General features: G+C 47.9%; 1 protein-coding gene, 1 long non-coding RNA gene and 1 pseudogene across 2 annotated transcripts in view; 2 read left to right on the top strand and 1 right to left on the bottom strand.

Moving 5' to 3' along the window:
- The window catches only part of LOC136624384 (zinc finger protein OZF-like), a 126,839-nt gene extending 124,617 nt beyond the window's left edge, over positions 1 to 2,222 (top strand). The window contains exon 6 of the mRNA XM_066598352.1: positions 1,128 to 2,222. Within this exon, the coding sequence (XP_066454449.1) occupies positions 1,128 to 2,194 (1,067 nt within the window). The 3' untranslated portion in view covers positions 2,195 to 2,222. The remainder of the gene's footprint in view (positions 1 to 1,127) is intronic.
- LOC136624549 (uncharacterized) lies at positions 1,012 to 10,878 on the bottom strand. Its single transcript, XR_010792342.1, has 2 exons — positions 10,729 to 10,878; positions 1,012 to 2,537 (listed from the first exon to the last, which is right to left on the bottom strand). It is a non-coding gene; the product is annotated as an uncharacterized lncRNA (long non-coding RNA).
- Positions 10,879 to 15,603: 4,725 nt separating this feature from the next.
- LOC136624513 (zinc finger protein 585A-like) overlaps positions 15,604 to 20,978 on the top strand; it is a 252,475-nt pseudogene continuing 247,100 nt past the window's right edge.

The following is a 20,978-nucleotide window of genomic DNA, read 5'->3' as shown; positions in this document are numbered from 1 at the left end:
GGCTATGAACGCTATATCACTAGTGATGCATCGTACATTGTTCTGTAGGAAGAAGAATGCCGGCAATGCCGCGAGGTGGGGTGGGGTTGGGGGGCTGCAGGAGCCAGGAGAAAGGCGAAGATCGATGGGGAGAAGGTGCACTAAGAAGGCTGCCTGGGGAGGAATAGGTAAATATTGATTTGGTTTTTTCTAGTGACGGAACCTCTTTAAGAAATACTGAATGGCCAAAATCCCCTTTTCATGGGGAATGTCAGTCTATGCAAATTTCACATCTAGGGAGGCCCAGAGGTAGATATCTTTCCATGGCATATCTTTTATCAAGCTTTGTGTCCTGTATCCCCCAGGGTAACCGAGAAGGTATGTAACAAAATGTTGTAATTGGCAGTCTACAGATTACAAAAGATTACTGGTAATAAATCAGCTCCCCGCTGTGTTAGGGTGTTCTGGGGTTTTGAGGGTATTTTGGTAAAAAATAAAAGAATGGGGTTTCTGGGGTAATAATACATATAAAATCCTTTTCAGGAATGTGCTGCTGGTTCATTAATACGTATACTAAATCTGTGTGAATAACGTGTGTGAGCAGAGCATTTCCACAGAATTGCATATAAAAACTCTCCGCTGCTTCCAGGCCAGCGGACAAACGGATATAGCTCAGTGGCCATTTTCTTTTGGATTCATGCATGTACGCACTTCCATTCACCTAGTTATAAGAAGTACCTCATACTGTTAACATGTCTCTGTGTCATATGCTTGAGAAAGGGGGCAGGTTAGTCATTAAGCCTTCCGACAGGCGTTGCATTTCCTGTATTGTATCTATTGTCCTACGCTAATGGAAAAGAAACACCGAAAGATCCCGACTCTCCAAGAGAAACCTGGAGGAATGTCTGATAATTTAGAGGCTAACCTGGATTCTTGAGGAGGTTCGCTGATGTCCACTAACCCCTCATTCTTAAGTAAAAGATTATTTATAATCTCTCCTGGTTACCGAACAACACACGTAGGAGCACAAGGTTTGTGTAACCAGTCGTCTTTACAATTTTTTAATGGATATTTTATATATAAATGTAACAAAATATTACTATAATTGTTATATTCAAAAATATTAAAATCTATTTAAATCTTTGCAGATGACGACACCAGGAGATCAGAGGGACATCTGATATCTTCAGGTTTTACAATGGAAGATGATGATATCATACGAGATACATATGGAGAGCCTGCCATTATCCCAGATGTACCCTCAGCCCTTCAAAACAAACATCTGTTATCTGATCCTTTTATAGAGGTTCCATTTTCTAATTCAGCACAGACTAGTAAACAACATAAAATTTACAGAAGAGATGTTGAAGAAGAAACAGTTGCCACAGGAGAGAAGCCATACTCCTGCTCAGATTGTGGGAAGTGTTTTAGATATAAATCAAAGCTTGTTAACCATCTAAGAGTTCACACAGGGGAGAAGCCATTTTCCTGTTCAGAATGTGGAAAGTGTTTTTCCCAGAAATCATATCTTGTTGAACATCAGAGAATTCACACAGGGGAGAAGCTGTTTTCCTGTTCAGAATGTGGGAAGTGTTTTACCAATAAATCACATTTTCTTGGACATCAGAGAACTCACTCAGGGGAGAAGCCATATTCCTGTTCAGAATGTGGAAAGTGTTTTTTCCAGAACTCATATCTTGTTAAACATCAGAGAACTCACACAGGGGAGAAGCCGTTTTCCTGTCCGGAATGTGGGAAGTGTTTTACCCAGAAATCATATCTTGTTGAACATCAGAGAATTCACACAGGGGTGATGCTATTTTCTTGTTCAGAATGTGAAAAATGTTTTACTGATGAATCAAAACTAGTAAGACATCAGAAATTTCACACAAGAGAGAGGCCATTTTCCTGTTCAGAATGTGGGAAGTGTTTTACCAAGAAACCATCTCTTGTTGAACATCAGAGAACTCACACAGGGGAGAAGCCATTCTCTTGTTCAGAATGTGGGAAGTGTTTTACCATGAAACCATATCTTGTTGAACATCAGAGAACTCACACAGGGGAGAAGCCATTTTCTTGTTCAGAATGTGGGAAGTGTTTTACCAATAAAACAGGTCTGGTTAAACATCAGAGAATGGTTAATCATCAGAACATTCAAACAGGGCAGAAGCCATTTTCTTCTTCAGACTGCTACAATATTTTACAGATAAATTAGACTTTGTTAAACATCAGAGAACTCGCAGATTGTAGAACCCGTGTTCATGTTTAGAATGTGGAAAATATTTTAGCTATACATTAAATCTTGTTATACATTAGAGAATTCACACGGGGTAGCCACCATTTTTGTGTCCGGAATATGGGAAATCTTTTCCTTGGAAGTCAAAACGTTTTGACTATAGAAAACGTATGCAGGAAAGAAACCATCTTAATATTTTGAATCTGGCTGCCTTCTTGAGATATCTTGATTGAAAGCCTCGGGCATCTCACGTGAACTTCTATTAGCGACCATCAAGATGACCTCATTTGTGCTCTGGATTGTTAAGAGCATCTTCTGGTACCTGAAAAGACATGCAGTTAGTGTCTTCCATACTACATAATTTTAGATAACTTTATTAATACTCAATATAACATCATCCATAACTTGAAAATGGTTGCAGGTACTGAAAAAAATTACCACACCTATTCATTTCTGATGAATTTCTGCCCCCAAGTCATGCATCCCATGATCATTTTTCTATTGAAGTCTTTTTGGCTTAATCTAAGACAGCTGCCAACAAGATTGATGTACCCACCTAATTGTTTTACAAAGTTTCCTACTTGTATCTTTTTTGTTCAGAAGATATGCTGGGTGGCCCTGACTTTTAAATCTCCATGTATAATCAGTAATCAAAATAACTTTGTAATAACCAATTGCTTATATGTAATGACCTCTGGGATATCTTCTCATATATCTGTTTTGCATTCTCTGTATATCTTAAAGCGATTGTCCCACTTGTAGCTGTTTTTTTCTTTTTTTTGCAGGAAGCAGACAGCTCTGTACATTGCACAGTGGTTGAAGATAATGCTGCAGGCTGAGACCTGCAGCATTACTGACCCGGAAAACCAGTCTGGGCCATTGCACAATGTATGGAGCTTTCTGCTTCCTGCAGCAAAACACCTAGAAGCGAGGCAATCCCTTTAATTATATGTTAACAACAATAAAGTAATGTTCTTCACCAGGTTTTTAATAAGGTGTGAGTTGATGCAGACAGGTTTAACTTTTTATATATAATATATATTAAAAAATCTTTAACCCCCTTAGTGACCACCCATACAGGTTTTTACGTCCTTGGTAGCTGGACTTTATTATACAGGACCATAAATATACACTTGGCCTGTAGAATAAAGCCCCACGGTCTGTGTGGGTGACAGCTCCCTGTTAAGGTTTGCCGGAAGTAGCTGAGACCCTGGAGCAGTCATGGGGGGGCCGCAGCATGCTACCCCCAGTCACGCGATTGCCATTATCCAATGGATAACAGCGATTGCATAAAAGTAAATAAAAAGTTAAATAAAGTTAAAGTTTCATTTATCCTCATGGATCAGATCCACGAGGGTAGCTGAAACTGCTCACCTAAATCCTCTGTGATGTCCCACAGCATTTAGGTCCTACCGGGACCTGCAACTGCATTCTGTGCACCAAAAGTAAAGTGTTGGGTGCATGCTCAGAAGGCCGAAGAACCCGGGAGACTTAAAATCTCCCTGTTTTCGGCTAGCAAGAGTAGCCGAGAGCAGGAGGATGTCACCGGTATCCTTTGTCAAGTGATCGTTGTTATCCAATTGATTACTGCGTTTGTGTTAAGTAAAAATAAAGTATTAAGTTATTAAAGTTAAAGTTTCATATCCCCCCACAGATCGCATTCATGAGGGGAGATGAAATTATATACTTAAGGTCCCTGGATTTGTCCCCCAACGAGATCATTATGTGCTGACTTTTCCCCAGCTTCTGCGCATGTGCCTGTCGGCAAAATGGCGGATGTAAGTGCAGAAGCTCTTAGAACAACTCATTGATCTGTGTCAACTGATAAATACACAAAACCAAAGGACAGGAACAATCTGCTTCTCTGCAGCAGTTTCCACCCCAATAATATGCTCAATGCACTTCTATGGAGCCAGCTCCTACGGAAGGAACATGTGGACGTACGTCTTAAACAGATGTGCAATAAATTTATACAGAGAGGGTATCTGGAAGATCTAGTACACCAGCTGTGTGTAAAGGCGCGGATGGTGGAACGTGATACATTATTATAATCTAACCATACCAAAAAAGAAACAATACGCATCCCATTTATTTCAACATATAATCCCCCGAGTGCTTGCATGTGATGCCGTAATGGCTGCTTTGATTGCTAATCACATGGGGTGAATACTACCAGCATGCTACTCACGACTCCATGCCGGGATTGCCAGCAGATACGGGTGTGCCTTTTAATGTGTTTGATTACATTGGTTCAATGTCATTATATATTGTGTATCTGTGGGTGTGTTTCAATTGACTTGATAAAGGCTGTGTATTACAGCCGAAACGTCACTATGTGGATATAATAAAGTAAGTGATGTTACTTGCACCCGCCTGCTGCTCAACTTTCTAGTTTTGGCTGATCGGTTTGTGGATCCAGGTTCAGGATCTGTTACAGAATGTGCAGACGTATTGAAGCCTTCCACGTGAGGTGATACATTGTGTGCTGCAGCCTATTTCTTCTTTTCATATTTACAAAATTACGTGGTTTCTCTTGCTGGGAACAATCACATTTTACAAGTTGGAAAGAAATCCTACTGAAGCACTAAATTAAAATACAGATTTGCCTAATCAATTTGCAACGCTGAACATGCAGTTAGCCCAGAGAAATTGTGAATGGGATTTGCAGACAACTGAGCTCAAAGAAAAGCTGGAAATAGAGAAAGCTACTTGTAGTCAGGCAGAGAAGCAAGCAGAGCTCTTGAAAGGCACACTGGGTTCCAAGGAAAACCAGGAAGCCCCGCATGACAGGCTGGTGTCCCTGCTACAGATGAGCATAGATGAGGAAGCTGAAGAATATGAAGCTCAAATCCAGGAGCTTAAAAAAAATCATGCTCTAGTTAGGGGAACTGTCCAAATGGTTGGAGCAAACCGAAAAGGAGAAAGAAACCTTGGAAAAGGCCAAGCAGGCTTGGATGGTGAATGTACTGAGCTGACCCATAAGGTGAAGGGGTTATTGGAAGACAAGTGTGAGCCTGAATGTAAGAGAAATGCAGTAGAGACACAGTTCAGAGCTGCCTGAGAAGATTAACAGACTGTAGGTGAAGCTGGAAGCTCAGATTGAAGAGTCTCAGAAGCTGGTGCAAAAAGAGATGTGTCAGAGGCTTAGCCTTAGTGCACACCTGAAGACAATGCAAGATAAGTGAAAAGTGTTCCTCAAGCAGTTAGTGAAAGATGCAAAAACTATTTAAACCTGTTGGAGCAGATTTCAACACTTCAGGCTCAGGTGTCAGAGATGGAAAAAGAAAATGGATGAGAACCCTGCGTGCCTGGTCTATGTTGAAAAGCAAGAGAGTGAGATCCTAGGAGAATTAGAAGGTATAAATCAGCTGTTTTTTCTGATGTCTATGATGAATTAGAGAAGTTTACAGTGAGTCTTCAGCAGAAAGTAGAAGATATTAGTGTGAAGCTTGGTTACCAATACCAGATGATGTCTAACTAGGAAAAGAAACAAGATATGTGAACAAAGGATTACTGAGGAGAAAATAATGTCTGCTAAAGATGCAAAAAACTGCTCAACAAGCAGGTGTGCACAGTTATGCGCAGTATATTACGCGTTCGTATGCAGTGCCACGACCAGGCTCACAGCTGGGATCCACTGCGGGCCTCCGCAAGCGGATTCCACATACGGCCATGTGAACCCGGCATTATTCAGATCGCTATTTGTAATCCGTAATTTACAAGAAGCCCCAGGAACGCTCGCCTTCCTGCAGTTCCAGGAGCAGCTTGTTGAACGTCTTCTGTGTGAGACCGCTGCACCTCAGCCTGCTTACGGAGACTCACAGAACGCCACTTTTTACACCCCATCCCTGCTGCTGAGGTCAAGAAATACCCCCCAAAAAGGATAAGCGGAGGGGGGATATCAGATTTTATTGCCCCATGTACCCATCCCAACCAGGCCCTCAAAATTACCCGTCTTTGAAAAAACCACACAGTTTACATTATTACTTTTATCTAAGATTTGGGGAAAACCAAAAAGGGTGCGGAGTTTGTGTGTGGGGGGGGATTATTTTTAAGGAGTCAATTTTTTTTTCCCGCACAACTGAGCAACGGGGCCTGGAATTTATTCACCTGTGCCCTGCAATCCAATGGGTGTTCCTTCCATTATAGGCCTAGCTATGTGTACTGTAAATAGATTAGGGCCACAATGGGTATGTTTCTGAACACGGAACAAATGGGGGGATCCATTTTGGGGTGAACGTCTTTATTCCTATGTACATTGTACAAAAAAAAAAGTTTTTAAATTGACACAATTGCCAAAGAAATGAAAATCGTAATTTTTGCCTTCTGCTTTGCTTAGATTCATTCAAATACTGTGGGGTCAAACTTCACAGTACACCTCTAGATTAATTTGTTAAGGGGTCTAGTTTTCAAAGCGGGGTCATTTGCGGGGGTTCTTTATCGTTTTGGCCACTCAATGGCTCTACAAGTGGGCAATGGCGCCTGGAATTAATTCAGTTGTACCCTGAAATCCAATGGGTGTTCCTTCCATTATAGGCCTAGCCATGTGTCCTGTAAGCAGATTGGGGTCACAATGGGTAGGTTTTTGAATACGGTACAAACAGGGGTATCCATTTTGGGGTGAAAGTCTTCATTCATATGTGTGCTGTACAAAGAAAACAGTTTTTATTTTTTATAAATCAAGTTTTATTAAGTTTTCCAAAATAATTTCCAAGATACATAAGATGACAAAGATGAGCAATTCTTGAACATATAACTGAAGAGGCTAATCGCGTCTCTCCAAGTGCTGACTGTCAAATCTCTATAGACTCCATAAACTCCAAAAAAAAAAGAGAGAGAAGAAATAAGTAGAAGAAAAGGGGAAGTAAGGGAGACTTATCTGAGGACATGAAATAGGGGAGAGACAGCCTCCTTGCTACTAAAAACATAACCAATGCAAGTAGTCTGAGGGAGGAACCCTCTGGGGAAGGTAGGGTGAATATGAGGTGTAAAGTGAAGTAAAGTAAAATAAACTAAAAATAGGGGATAAACGTGGGATAAGAGTTGAGAGAATGGGGATAAGGAAAGTAGGTAAGGGAGACGAAGAGGGGTCCGGGGAGGGGGAAGGGTAGTGATATAGTGGCTTCGTGGGGGTCACTCTCTCTCTAACCCTGTAGACAGCTGCTCCATTCATAAAGGAAAATTCTGCATCTGTGTTCCAACATCCGAGGTCCAATCCGACAACTGGATATTATGGGTATCAAATAACGACAAGATCGCCCAGAGGGGATTCATGCCACCTGTACCTGGGCCAGTGGAAGGGGGGCACTTGGTACTAAGTTTTTTTGTATCATTTCCCTCCAGGGGCTCCAGGTTATGATGAAATCCTCATGAGAGTCCCTTGACCAACTCGTCAGTTCCTCTAGGTTGCAAATCAAGTCAACTTTTTCCTTCCACTGGATCAGGGAGGGGGGGAATTGTTGGAGCCACTTCAAGGGAATCAATGCTTTGGCTGCATCTATCAGAAATGCTGTTAGTTTGTTTCTGCAGGGATGAAAGTTTGCGGATGGTTTCCACAAAAAGATCATGTCCGCTGAGATTGATAGGTTTGGGAAGAGGGCCCTCAATTCTTCCTCCACTTCTTTCCAAAACGGGGTGATGCCCGGGCACTCCCACAAGATATGGAGATAAGATCCTATTGCAGCATCGCATCTCCAGCATCTGTTGTGGGGGGCTAATTTGTAGTTGTGGAGCCATTGAGGGGTTTTGTACCACCTGACTAGTAGTTTATAGTGACTTTCTTGCATAAGGACGCAGGGAGATAAACCGTATGCCATCTTTAGGATTAACTTGGCATCTGCCGTAGACAGAGATATCTTTAATTCCTTTTCCCAGGAGCTTAGGAAAGTGGGCTTGGGGGGGGGGGGGCTATAAAGCACCTTCGAATGTTAGAGACTTTTCTAGAGTTTGAGTTGCCTACTTCCAAGTTTGTCTTAGGCCTAGTGGATATGAACTTCACATAGAATTTGTTTAGGACTTTTTAGTGTGTGCTATTTGTAGAAAAGATAGAGTGTTGTTGGGAGCCAGTGTGATCAGAATGTCCTTAGGTGTCTTATGGGCTTGGGTCTGAAGGTCTCCCACCCGACCACCTCGGAATTGCTTCCAAACACTGTAGGAGCCAGGATCGGGATGGATCCCCAGCAGCCTACAGAGACTCCGGATTGGTGTCAATGGAGAAGGGATCGGAGCCAACGATTCTTTGAGTCTTTCCCAGGTCTCCCAGGGTCCCCTTAGTAAGGGGTTGAATCCTTTCGCTCTATAGAGATTCTTCACTGGGAACCATAGGTCCTCCAGGAGGGAGTCACCGTGTGAGGCCACTGCAAGTTCCTGCAACAACGGGTCTCTGGATGGGTGTGTCAAGTCCATCCAATAACTGAGTTGGATGGCTTTATAATAGTCCTGGACGCTTGGTAGATCCATTCCCCCCTCCGACTTCCTTCTAGTCATTAAGCTGTATGCGAGTCTGGGCCTCTTCTTTCTCCACACAAAAGCAGTGAAGATCACTCGTAACGATTTAAAGAAAGACCGTGGGAGGTGGATTGGTATCATGCGTAGTTTGTACAGGGCAATGGGTAGTACGTAGAGATGAGCGAGTATACTCGCTAAGGCACATTACTCGAGCGAGTAGTGCCTTAGCCGAGTATCTCCCCGCTCGTCTCTAAAGATTCGGGGGCCGGCATTGGATGACAGGTGCGTTGTGGGGGGTAGCGGGGGGAGAGAGAGATTTCCCCTTTGTTCCTCCCCGCTCTCCCCTGGCGCTCCCCGTCCGCTGCCGGCCCCCGAATCTTTAGAGACGAGCGGGCAGGTACTCGGCTACGGCACTACTCGCTCATCTCTAGTAGTACGTATGATTTTAAAATGTTTTTCCTCCCAAACCAGGAGAGGGATGGGAGATCGTATGATCGCAGGAGAGTTTTTATTAGGGAGGTTAGGGGTTGGAAGTTGTGAAGATATAGGTCTTCAGTCCTCTTAGTAAGCTTTATCCCAAGATAGTCTACTGCCGTCTCAGACCAGGCGAAGAGTGAACTGGATCTCATCGGAGTACAACCTACCTCCGGAATCGAGATGTTTAGAATCGTGGACTTGGAGAAATTTAGCTTAAAATTCGAGAGAATACCAAAGTCCTGGAGAAGTGAGGCAAGTCTGGGCAGGCTCCTCTCTGGTTCGGTGATAACTAACATTATGTCGTCCGCAAACGCGGCCGCCAACAATGTGCATGAGTTGATGCTTAAACCCCTGATAACCGGGTCTTGTCTTACCCATTGAAGGAGAGGTTCCATTGTGAGGATGATAAGCGTGGGGGAGAGAGGGCAGCCCTGGCATGTCCCATTTCGGATGTTGAACAGAGGGGAGAATGAGTCGTTTATTTTTAGTCTAGCGTAGTGTTTCGAGTAGAGAGAAAATATGGCTAAAATGAGGGCAGAAGGGAAATTAAAGCAGAGTAGTACTCTTTCCATGAAGATCCAGTCCACCCTATCGAACGCATTCTCGGCTTATGAAGGCCACCGTGATTTTGCAGATTTGGGCGTATTTGGCAGCATGAAGTACGGTAATCTGAGGCAGTTTTCCCTACCCTCCCTGCCTTTGACGAAGCCCGCCTGCTCAGGATCTATCAGGGCAGGGATGAACTCTCCCATTCTCCTGGCTAGGAGTTTGGCCCACATTTTTACATCCGGATTGACAAGCGATATGGGTCTATAACTGCTGCACTGATCTGGATCTTTATTCTCTTTCTGGATGAGGGTGATGTGTGCTTCTTGGGCTTGTTTGGGGAGGTCGGCTCCGTTTAATAGAGCATTGAATGCTTCGGTTAGTCGGGGGACCAAGTGTGTCTTGAAGGCTTTATAGTAAGTTAATGAAAGGCCATCAGGCCCCGGGCTTTTACCCTGCGGGAAGGAGTTCAAGACTTCCTCTATTTCCCTGTCTGTCTCTTCACGCTCCAGCCCTGACTGACTGTGACTGGCTGAACGACTCATGGATTTTCTCTCACTGATTCTCTGACTGGAACTGACTTCCCGCTCAAACTGTCTGACTGTACACTGTAACTCCTCCCCATATCCCAATCTGCACTGCTCTGTTTTCCCAGGTTTGGATCCCCTCTACCAATCAGCGAATAATGTGACAGTAACCAATCAGGAGACAGATGTTGCCGAGCAGATTAGGACGTCGTCTGTGAGGAAAGGGGAAAAACAGGGTTTGTCTGACAGCCAACCCCAGAAATGTGTACTAACGAGTACATAAACGGGGGATTTAAAGATTAGTAAATGTGTCATCCGGTAGGACGTTCTGGGCCACTACATTGACAGCGGGAAGCCCTTGGGGGAGGGGAGGGGGCGCTGCAGGATTTACTCCATGGCTTATTTTAAGTCACCCTGTACATTTTATAATTACGAAGGTAAAATCATACATTGTGATAAGCTCCGCCCCCGACCACACCCCTCTGTCCGGCTTTGACCCTAAAAAAATCTGGTCACCTTACATATACGGCCCCCTACATGAACACCACACACATGGCTCTGTTCCTCCATCTCGCACATGCACGGCTCTGCTCTTCAGTCTCACGGGCACGGGCATAGGCTCGGCTCTGCTCCATCCACTCTCTGAATCCATCCTCACACAGCAGAGTCCTGCATCCACTGAGCGGAGAGACCTGGTCATGTGACCCCTTGTCTCCTCCCACACACTGATCACATGACGGTGACATCATCACAGGTCCTGTAAGCACAGAACAACCCCACGGCTCCTGTCCGGCTGCAGGTGGAGGTATGTGGGGTCACCAGCACTGGGGGGGAGGGACGGAGCCGAGTACGTGTGAGAAGAAGGGGCAGGGCTGAGCATATGTGAGGGGTTAATAAGTAGATTTATCGTCAAAATGGCTTGAGATTTGTGGGCTGCGAGATCCATAAATATGAACCCCCTTCTTTCTCATCGGGGTCCTACACATAAGCGATGTTTTCCCGCACCAGGATGGGATGTGATGCGACGCAGGAAACAAATCACGGCACATTCCGCCTCCCTGCGTGTTCCCACACCGCAGCGCCCATTGTCCCCAACGGAACCGGTGGCAGCAGCGCCCTCTGTACTAGGTGGTGGCAGCAGCGCCCTCTGTACTAGGTGGTGGCAGCAGCGCCCTCTGTACTAGGTGGTGGCAGCAGCGCCCTCTGTACTAGGTGGTGGCAGCAGCGCCCTCTGTACTAGGTGGTGGCAGCAGCGCCCTCTGTACTAGGTGGTGGCAGCAGCGCCCTCTGTACTAGGTGGTGGCAGCAGCGCCCTCTGTACTAGGTGGCGGCAGCAGCGCCCTCTGTACAAGGTGGCGGCAGCAGCGCCCTCTGTACTAGGTGGTGGCAGCAGCGCCCTCTGTACAAGGTGGTGGCAGCAGCGCCCTCTGTACTAGGTGGTGGCAGCAGCGCCCTCTGTACTAGGTGGTGGCAGCAGCGCCCTCTGTACTAGGTGGTGGCAGCAGCGCCCTCTGTACTAGGTGGTGGCAGCAGCGCCCTCTGTACTAGGTGGTGGCAGCAGCGCCCTCTGTACTAGGTGGTGGCAGCAGCGCCCTCTGTACTAGGTGGTGGCAGCAGCGCCCTCTGTACTAGGTGGCGGCAGCAGCGCCCTCTGTACAAGGTGGCGGCAGCAGCGCCCTCTGTACTAGGTGGCGGCAGCAGCGCCCTCTGTACTAGGTGGCGGCAGCAGCGCCCTCTGTACAAGGTGGCGGCAGCAGCGCCCTCTGTACAAGGTGGTGGCAGCAGCGCCCTCTGTACAAGGTGGTGGCAGCAGCGCCCTCTGTACAAGGTGGTGGCAGCAGCGCCCTCTGTACTAGGTGGTGGCAGCAGCGCCCTCTGTACTAGGTGGTGGCAGCAGCGCCCTCTGTACTAGGTGGTGGCAGCAGCGCCCTCTGTACTTGGTGGTGGCAGCAGCGCCCTCTGTACTAGGTGGTGGCAGCAGCGCCCTCTGTACTAGGTGGTGGCAGCAGCGCCCTCTGTACTAGGTGGTGGCAGCAGCGCCCTCTGTACTAGGTGGTGGCAGCAGCGCCCTCTGTACTAGGTGGTGGCAGCAGCGCCCTCTGTACTAGGTGGTGGCAGCAGCGCCCTCTGTACTAGGTGGTGGCAGCAGCGCCCTCTGTACAAGGTGGCGGCAGCAGCGCCCTCTGTACTAGGTGGTGGCAGCAGCGCCCTCTGTACTAGGTGGTGGCAGCAGCGCCCTCTGTACAAGGTGGTGGCAGCAGCGCCCTCTGTACTAGGTGGTGGCAGCAGCGCCCTCTGTACTAGGTGGCCGCAATGTGAGGTCCAGCATTGAATACAATGGGATAAGCTCCGCGATCTTCCCCCGCAGCTGACAATCCCCACGGACGATCCCTTTATCCCCGCAGATACGTGAGGCCGTTTTCCATGAACACGCCTTGTATTCACGGCCCGCATCGCGCTCGCCCACGTGAAGTTAGCCTCAGGCTCCCGGAGATGCGCCAATCTTGTGCGAAGGTGAACCCAACTCTCTGGCATGGAGTCATATACACGGCGATGTTTTCGCGGCATGCTCTATCTTATCCTCGGAACGCATCGCCCGTTGATTTCAATGGGACCTTTAACTCCTCGCATGCCGGTGATGTGCATACGAGTGCGATGCCAGGTTTACTATTGATGTCGCAGTTTGATCTTCTACCGCGCAGGAAATTCACACGAGAGGATTGGAACTTCACATGTAAAAGCGCCTCACATCCGTAGATAAATCGAATGTTCACCAGCGCCAGTTTCACGGCCGGATATCACGCTCGGCCGTGTGCAGGCTGCCTTACCTCACATGTAGCATTCCTCTAAGGCCGGTGTCCAAATGTACAGACACAATACTAAGGGGATAAAACCCAGTGATTTCAGGGCCTTCATTCACAAGCGGGGATATGGCGTGCGCAATTGCGTAAAAAGAGGAAGCGGCGCGCTCTATGTTCGTACACAATTGGGCAGGAATATAGAAGATATAAAAGTAATTAGGCTAATTTGCCATTTCCACGTACCGGACCGCGGCTGGGGGTTTATTTCACCTTCAAAACATACCGCACCATAGTGTTATAAGCAAAACCACAAACCGCAAAGTGCGAATCCGCTGATGGTCTCGGCTCAGTGTGCGGCTGTTTGCGCCTCGCAGGTTATTATATTCGTATTCTTTAACTTAGGCCACCTGCAGACGAGCGGGTCGGATCCGGCAGCGAGAATTCTCGCCGCGGGACCCGACCCGAGAGCCTGCAGGGACGAGCGCGTACTCACCCGCACCTGGCGGCCCCGGCTCTTTCGTGTGCCGGCTGCAGCGCAGCCGGCGCATGCGCAGACCGGAGCCGGCGGCCGGGTGAGTGCGTGCCCCGCACAAAAATAGGACATGCCGCGGTTTGTTTGCCGATCGAGATTTCGCGCGGCCAAACCGCGGCCGTCTGCATAGGAGTGAGTATTGTAATGCGCTCCTATGCAAACTTTCAGTGGCGGAAATCCCGCGGTGGGATTTCCGCCCGTGTGCAGGCGGCCTTACAGATATTTTCTTAAAATTCCATGGGATTTATAAAAGTCACAGGCTGTTTTTAGAAACCACATGCATTAAAAACAATTAGGACTATTTTTTGCAGCTCTTCACAAACATCAAAACCTCATCTAAAGCTCCACGTGTGAATGTAGCCTTACTGCAAGTTGATTGACCTAAGGGTTCATTCACATGAGTGTGTCTGTGCATACATAGGTGCGCACAAAACCCACGCGTCTATTTAGAACCATTGGTTCCCTATGGTGTGTTCACATGTCTGTGTTTTACAGGCATGCAAACGCGCAAACCTGCAAAACCTAGGACATGCGTGCACGCATAGGTCTGTGCTGTGCGTCAATATTCCCTGTGGGGAGACCCCTCATTACTGAACCCTCTGACAGCACTGCCACAGTGACAAGGGGAGTAAAGAATCCCCTGCTGTAGCTCTGACAGCTGTGGCAGAGGAGCGTGATGTTCTCCCATTGCCTTCAATGGGGCCGCGGCTGCTGCCGGCAGCCCCATGGAAAGCAATGGGCTGCCAGCAACCCCTGCTGTGATTTTCGGGGAAGTAATTTTGAATTCAATGAATTGGCGAGCGCTGCATGTGATTGGCTGAGCACTCAGCCAATCGGATAAAGCCTTTTCAGCTGGCAGGGATTTTAAATCCCCACCTGCTGAAAGAACTACACTACACTTCCGGGGACCAAGCAGAGAAGTCATGTCTGAGCTCCGACAGCGGCGGACCGGTGAGTATATGTTCTTTTTATTTTTTACGCAAACAAGGGATGATTTTCAGGGAAGGTCTTATATTTAAAGCCCTTCCCCGAAAATCACTGCAAGGGTTGCCAGCAGCCCACTGCTTTCAATAGGGTCGCCAGCGGCAACAGTGGCCCCATTGAAGGCAATGGGCACAGACCTGCATTCTCCTGTGTTTTTGAACATACGTGGACGTGTGGTTTTATGCGCACCCATGCATGCACTCTAATGAAGATTATAAGGAAAAATCATTGCGGACATTAAGAAGTTCTTGTATTCCGTGTATCCTTGTGTGTTGGAAGCTTACTGACCCCCTCAAAGTGATAGTACAGCTCTAAAACATAGATAGCTATACACAGAGATAGTGATTACAGTACAGTTACATCCAGTATTAGTGATTACAGTGCAGTTACCTCCAGTATTAGTGATTATAGAGCAGTTACCTCCAGTATTAGTGATTACAGTGCAGTTACCTTCAGTGATCACAGGTGATGTGCCCTCTGAATGTGGTCATCCATTTATTTTATTTTCCCAGGCCCAGACCACTCTGAAGGCTTCTTCCAGCTATGACTAGTCTCTGCACACTCTGTCTATCCTGACGCTGCCACAATTAACCTCTCAGTAACTCCCCTGTAGTACTAATACATCTTCTATGGTCTAAAAAATCAGTAATGTCCCTTCCCCTTTAAGATGTCCCTTTGTGCCTCCACTAAGCTATAATGCGGCCTTTGTTGTCCTGCTTAGTTATAGTGCCCCCTATGTATCACCCAGAGCCGTTCTCTTATCAGCATCACCTGATTCTGCCCCTCCCCAGCTTTTGGCACAGCGTGTCTGGAGTTTGCAGGACGAGTCAGGTAATGCTGTGATCAGTGCGGCGCTGTGTGGCAGTCCTGTCAGTCCGGAAGACAGAAGATGGCTGATAATGGTGCTAATGAACTGGGGGTCAGCAGTGGGGGCCGAGCAGTGGGGTGTGGAGGGGGCTGTGTTGGGGCTCAGCGGGGGTGCGGAAGGGAAGAGGGGGGAATGTCCGGTAATTGTATTATTATAGTGGATTTTGTATGATGTTACATTGTCTCGTCTTCTTTCCTTTCAGGATCCTCGGCTGATATCTTCTATATCAGATAATTATCCTGATTGACCCGACAAGGATGGAGAGGAACCGGGACAAGATGGCGGAGAGTATATTCACCCTCACCCTAGAGATACTCTTCCAGCTTACAGGAGAGGTGAGAGATTCTGAGTATGACGTCACGTTCCATCATTCTTATCTCTGTCAGTCTCTGTTCACATCTACGGCAGAGGATTTACTGCAGATTCAGTCCTTCGGCCGCCTTCACATGAAGCGTGATTACTGCGGGTGTTCCACAATGGTAGCCTGCAGCTATTATGCAGTAAATTCACAGCGGCCAACACAAATGTGAACAGAATCTTAGTTTCTCCCTATGACAAATAGAGATGCTATCCATGGAGTAATCTAATTATCCTGTTTAGAATAATTAAGTCTGAAGCCTATATTGACTTTAGGTTGTCATAAAAACTTAGGAAAAAGCAAACCCATGAGCAATATCTCTCTATGAGCAGTAATCTGTCTGGCTCTAATCAATATAGTGAGCTGTGAGGGATTATCTGCTTGTTTGTTCTGTATGAGTCTGTCTGTACTCGCCCGGAAATTGTTTTAATCTAAATCAATAAAGTATTGCATTTTAAAATTCTCTATAACTGTGAAGGGCTCTAATATATTGGTTATATATTGGTTATATATTGGTTATATATTGGTTATATATTGGTTATATATTGGTTATATATTGGTTATTCAAGTACCTGCCCGCTCGTCTCTAAAGATTCGGGTGTCGGCAGGGGGCGGGGGAGAGCGGGGAGGAACGGAGGGGAGATCTCTCTCTCCCTCTCCCCCCCCCTCGCTCCCCCCTGCTCACCGCCGCAACTCACCTGTCCCCCGCGCCGGCACCCAAATCTTTTGAGACGAGCGGGCAGGTACTCTAATAAGGCACTACTCGCTCGAGTAGTTTGCCTTATCGAGTATGCTCGCTCATCTCTAGTTATAATCATATAGACATTGACTGCCTCAGTCAAAAGAAAGAACCTTAGTAACTGATGAATATAACTGGAGAGGTGAAATTTAGAGATGAGCGAGCACACTCATCCAAGCTTTACTCGAGATGCTCGGTACTCGAGCCGATTTTATTTCCCTTACCCGCATGTTTAGCGCCATTTTTTAGCCAATAAACATGCAGGGAAGGCATTACGACTTCCTGCAGAGACGTGCCAGCCCTCTGCACGTCTACAGCAGTGAGTGGCAGAGGGAATCGGGTGACCGCCGAGTGCGTAAACTGGTGTCGCCCGCGGCTCGGCTCAGATGCATGCTGGCAGGGGTTAGGAAAAGAGCTGCTGACACTGAGATAGGGAAAATGTTAGAGTACGGAGGATCCTGTCTTCAAGAACCCAGCAGTACTTCTTAGGGCCACTCCTTATTGCGTGCATTACTTTTTTGGCTGGCTGGGAGCAGTAGTGCACCAGTTTTTTTTTTAAAGCATCTAGGCCTGTGCAGAGAACCTCACATCTACCATTCTCAATGCGGGGTGATTTAGCCGCAGTTATTAGCACTATCCACTGGGTTAATTTTTTGCCCCTGTGCAGAGCATCTCACATCTCCTATTTGCTGTGTGCGGTGAATTAGCCAGAGTTCTCATTGCTATACAGTGGGCTAATTTTTTCTGGGGCTGTGCAAAGTATCTCACATATCCCATTCGCTGTGTGCGGTCAATTAGCCAGAGTTCTCATTGCTAAAAAGTCCGTTAATTTTTTCTGGGGCAGTGCAGAGTATCTGACATCTACCATTCACTGTGTAAGGTGAAGTAGCCGCAGTTATCAGCACTATCCACTGGATTAATTGTTTTCTGCCCCTGTGCAGAGCATCTCACAATATCCTTTCCTTGTGTGCGGTGAAGTAACTGCAGTTATCAGCACTATCCACTGGGTTAATAGTTTTCTGCCCCTGTGCAGAGCATCTCACAATACCCTTTCCTTGTGTGTGGTGAAATAGTCGCAGTTATCAGCACTATCCACTGGGTTAATAATTTTCTGCCCCTGTGCAGAGCATCTCACAATACCCTTTCCTTGTGTGCGGTGAAGTAGCCGCAGTTCTCAGAGCTCTACAGTGGGTTAATTTATTTGGGCCCTGCTCTATCCTTTATCCGACATAATGACGAGTAGAGGTAAGGGTCGAAGACGTGGTCACGGCGTCCAAGTGAGGGTGTGGGCACAGGCCGAGGTCCTGGGCGGGGTGAATCACAGCCGGCTGCGGAGGGAATAGGAGAGCGCCGCGTCTCTCCACTCCCCAGCTTCATATCACAATTTGCGGGTCCGCATGACAGACCTTTATTACAAGCACAGCAGTGCGAGCAGGTCCTGCCATGGATCGCGGATAATGCGTTAAGCAATGTATCGAACCCCCAGTCTTCCACGCAGTCCACTACTACCGGGCTAGGGACTGCACCTCTGAATCCTCTGGCTGCTCCTCCTTCCTCCCAGCCTCGTCACTCCAGGAAAATGACAGATTCTGAGCAGGCAGACTCCCAGGAACTGTTCTCGGGTCCCTGCCCTGAGTGGGAAAAAGCCAGGTGATGAAGCTGGGGACTTCCGGCAACTGTTTCAAGAGCTTTTTGTGGATGAGGATGATGAGACACAGTTGTCTGTCAGGGAGGTAGTAGTAAGGGCAGTAAGTCGGAGGGAGGAGTGCACAGAGGAAGAGCTGCTGGACGATGAGGTGACTGACCCCACTTGGCTTGCTAAGCCTACTGAAGACAGGGCTTCAGAGGGGGAGGCAAGTGCAACAGCAGGACAGGTTGGAAGAGGCAATGGGGTGGCCAGGGGGAGAGGCAGGGCCAGAGGCAATAATCCCCGAACTGTTTCCCACAGCACCCCCTCGCGGCAAGCCTCCATGCAGAGGGCTAGTTGTTCAAAGGTGTGGATGTTTTTTAGTAAGAGCGCGGACGACTGACGAACAGTGGTGTTGCAACCTGTGCCGCACCAAGATCAGCCAGGGAGCCACCACTACCAGCCTGACCACCACCAGCATGGGCAGGCATATGATGGCCAAACACCCCACAAAGTGGGACAAAGGCCATTCACCGCCTCCGGGTCATACCACTGCCTCTTCCCCTGTGCCACAATCTGCCACACAGTTCCAATCCCCCTCCCAGGACGCAGGCACGAGCGCCTCCCGGCCTGCACCCTCGCCCTTACCTCCACAGTCCTCCACGGCCTCTAGCAATGTCTCCCAGCGCAGCGTTCAGCTGTCGCTAACACAAGTGTTGGAGCAAAAGTGGAAATACGCCGCCACCCACCCGCATGCACAAATGTGCACATTGCCAAAGTAATCAGCCTGGAGATGCTGCCATACAGGCTTGTGGTCCCATGCTTGTCGGTCCCCAGTCACCACTATTTTTCCCGGTGCGCCGTCCCCACCCTACACCAGCATGTCTCCCGCAACATAAACCTTGCCCTCACCAACGCGGTTACTGGGAAGATCCACTTAACGACAGACACGTGGACAAGTACTGGCGGGCAAGGACACTATATCTCCCTGACGGCACATTGGGTGAACTTGGTGAAGGCTGGGACCGAGTCAGAGCCTGGGACCGCCCACGTGCTACCCACACCGAGGATAGCGGGTCCTACCTCGGTGATCGTTACTCTGGCGTATTTTGCCACCTCTTCCAACCCCCCCCCCCCTCCTCCTCCGCCACCTTCACCTCTCACTTAAGAAGCGTAAGCACGTCGCCAGCCGTCCATAGCGCGTGACGCGGCAGCACAGTGATGGGCAAGCGGCAGCAAGCCATGTTGAAACTAATCAGCTTAGGTGACAAGAGGCACACGGCCCCTGAGCTGTTACAGGGTCTGATGGAGCAGACCGACCTCTGGCTTTCGCCGCTGAACCTCCAACAGGGCATGGTCGTGTGTGACAACCGCCGTAACCTGGTGGTGGCTCTGCAGCTTGGCAGCCTCACATACCATGCCTGGCCCACGGAGTGGTAGTTAGCCTCTGCAGTTCTTAACAGAGTAGTGGGCATGGATGGCAAACATCTGTCAGGTCCTCGGAAACTTTGAGGAGTCTACCCAAATGGTGAGCAGTGATGTGGCTAAAATTAGCGTTATGATCCCACTTCTTTGCCAGCTGAGAAGTTCGCTGCTAAGCATAAACGCCGACGCTTTGTGGTTAGAACAGGAGATGGGGGATGACAGTATGACGCTTGATAGCCAGACCACCCTCACGTCTGTATCTCAGCGCATTTTGGAGGAGGGGGAAGAGACTGCTGCCCACACTGCAGAGGGTACCCATGCTGCTTCCCTCTCATCTGTTCAGTGTGTATGGGCTGAAGAGGAAGAGGAGGATTCTCCTAGTGAGGACAGCGATGTGTTGTGTACTGGGACTCTGGCAAACATGGCTGACTCCATGTTAGGCTACCTTTCTCATGACCCTCGCGTTAGATGCATTCTGGCCAACAAAAATTACTGGGTGTACACTCTTCTCGACCCACGGTATAAGGGGAACCTTTCCACTCTCATTCTCGATGAGTAAAGGGGTACGAGAGTGATGCAATACCACAGGGCCCTGGTGGAAAAAGTGATGCTAGAGTTCCCATCTGACAGCTTGAAAAATGGGGTTCGTTACTCAAAACGAGCTCTCGAGCACTCTGAAAAGTTCGACTCGAGTAACAATCTCCCGAGCATTTTGGTGCTCACTCATCTCTAGTGAAATTGTCTACAGTGATATTTATGGATGTATCTCCACATAAACAGGATTACACGGTAGTGAAGAAGACTTCTAGTGATGGCTGTGAGGCCCCGATGTCTGATGGGTGGGGAAGACCCCTGAGCCCAATCACAGTGCCTCCACCTCACCCCCTGATACTGAAGGATATCAATGAGCAGAAGATCCTAGAACTCACCAACAAGATGATTGAGCTGCTGACTGGAGAGGTGACGCTGCTGGGAATGCTGGGACATTATACAGTAACGCTATGGCAGTATAACATGTCTGGATGATCACGGTATCATTGTGTTGTCAGGTTCCTATAAGGTGTCAGGACGTCACTGTCTATTTCTCCATGAAGGAGTGGGAGTATGTAGAAGGACACAAGGATCTTTACAAGGACGTCATGATGGAGGACCACCAGTCCCCCCCATCACCAGGTAATAGACAGGACTAAATCCACATGACCTTTATTATTTGAATGTAGAGAATTAATTCAGTGGCTGTCTGTGTTTTCTGCAGGTAGATCCAGTAAGAGAACAGCAGCGGAGAGATGTCCCCGTCCTCTTCTTCCACAGGATGAGCAGGTAGATGGAGAGAAGGTTTCATGAAATCTCCCCTCTGGTCTGTAGGACGGCTGGGAAGGTCTTGTGTTCAGTCTTATTATATGATTGATACTTGTGTAATGAGAAAGCTGGA

Source organism: Eleutherodactylus coqui, chromosome 4 (genome assembly GCF_035609145.1).
Source record: "Eleutherodactylus coqui strain aEleCoq1 chromosome 4, aEleCoq1.hap1, whole genome shotgun sequence".
NCBI classification, from domain to species: domain Eukaryota; kingdom Metazoa; phylum Chordata; class Amphibia; order Anura; family Eleutherodactylidae; genus Eleutherodactylus; species Eleutherodactylus coqui.
This window is presented reverse-complemented; position numbering and strand designations above follow the sequence as displayed.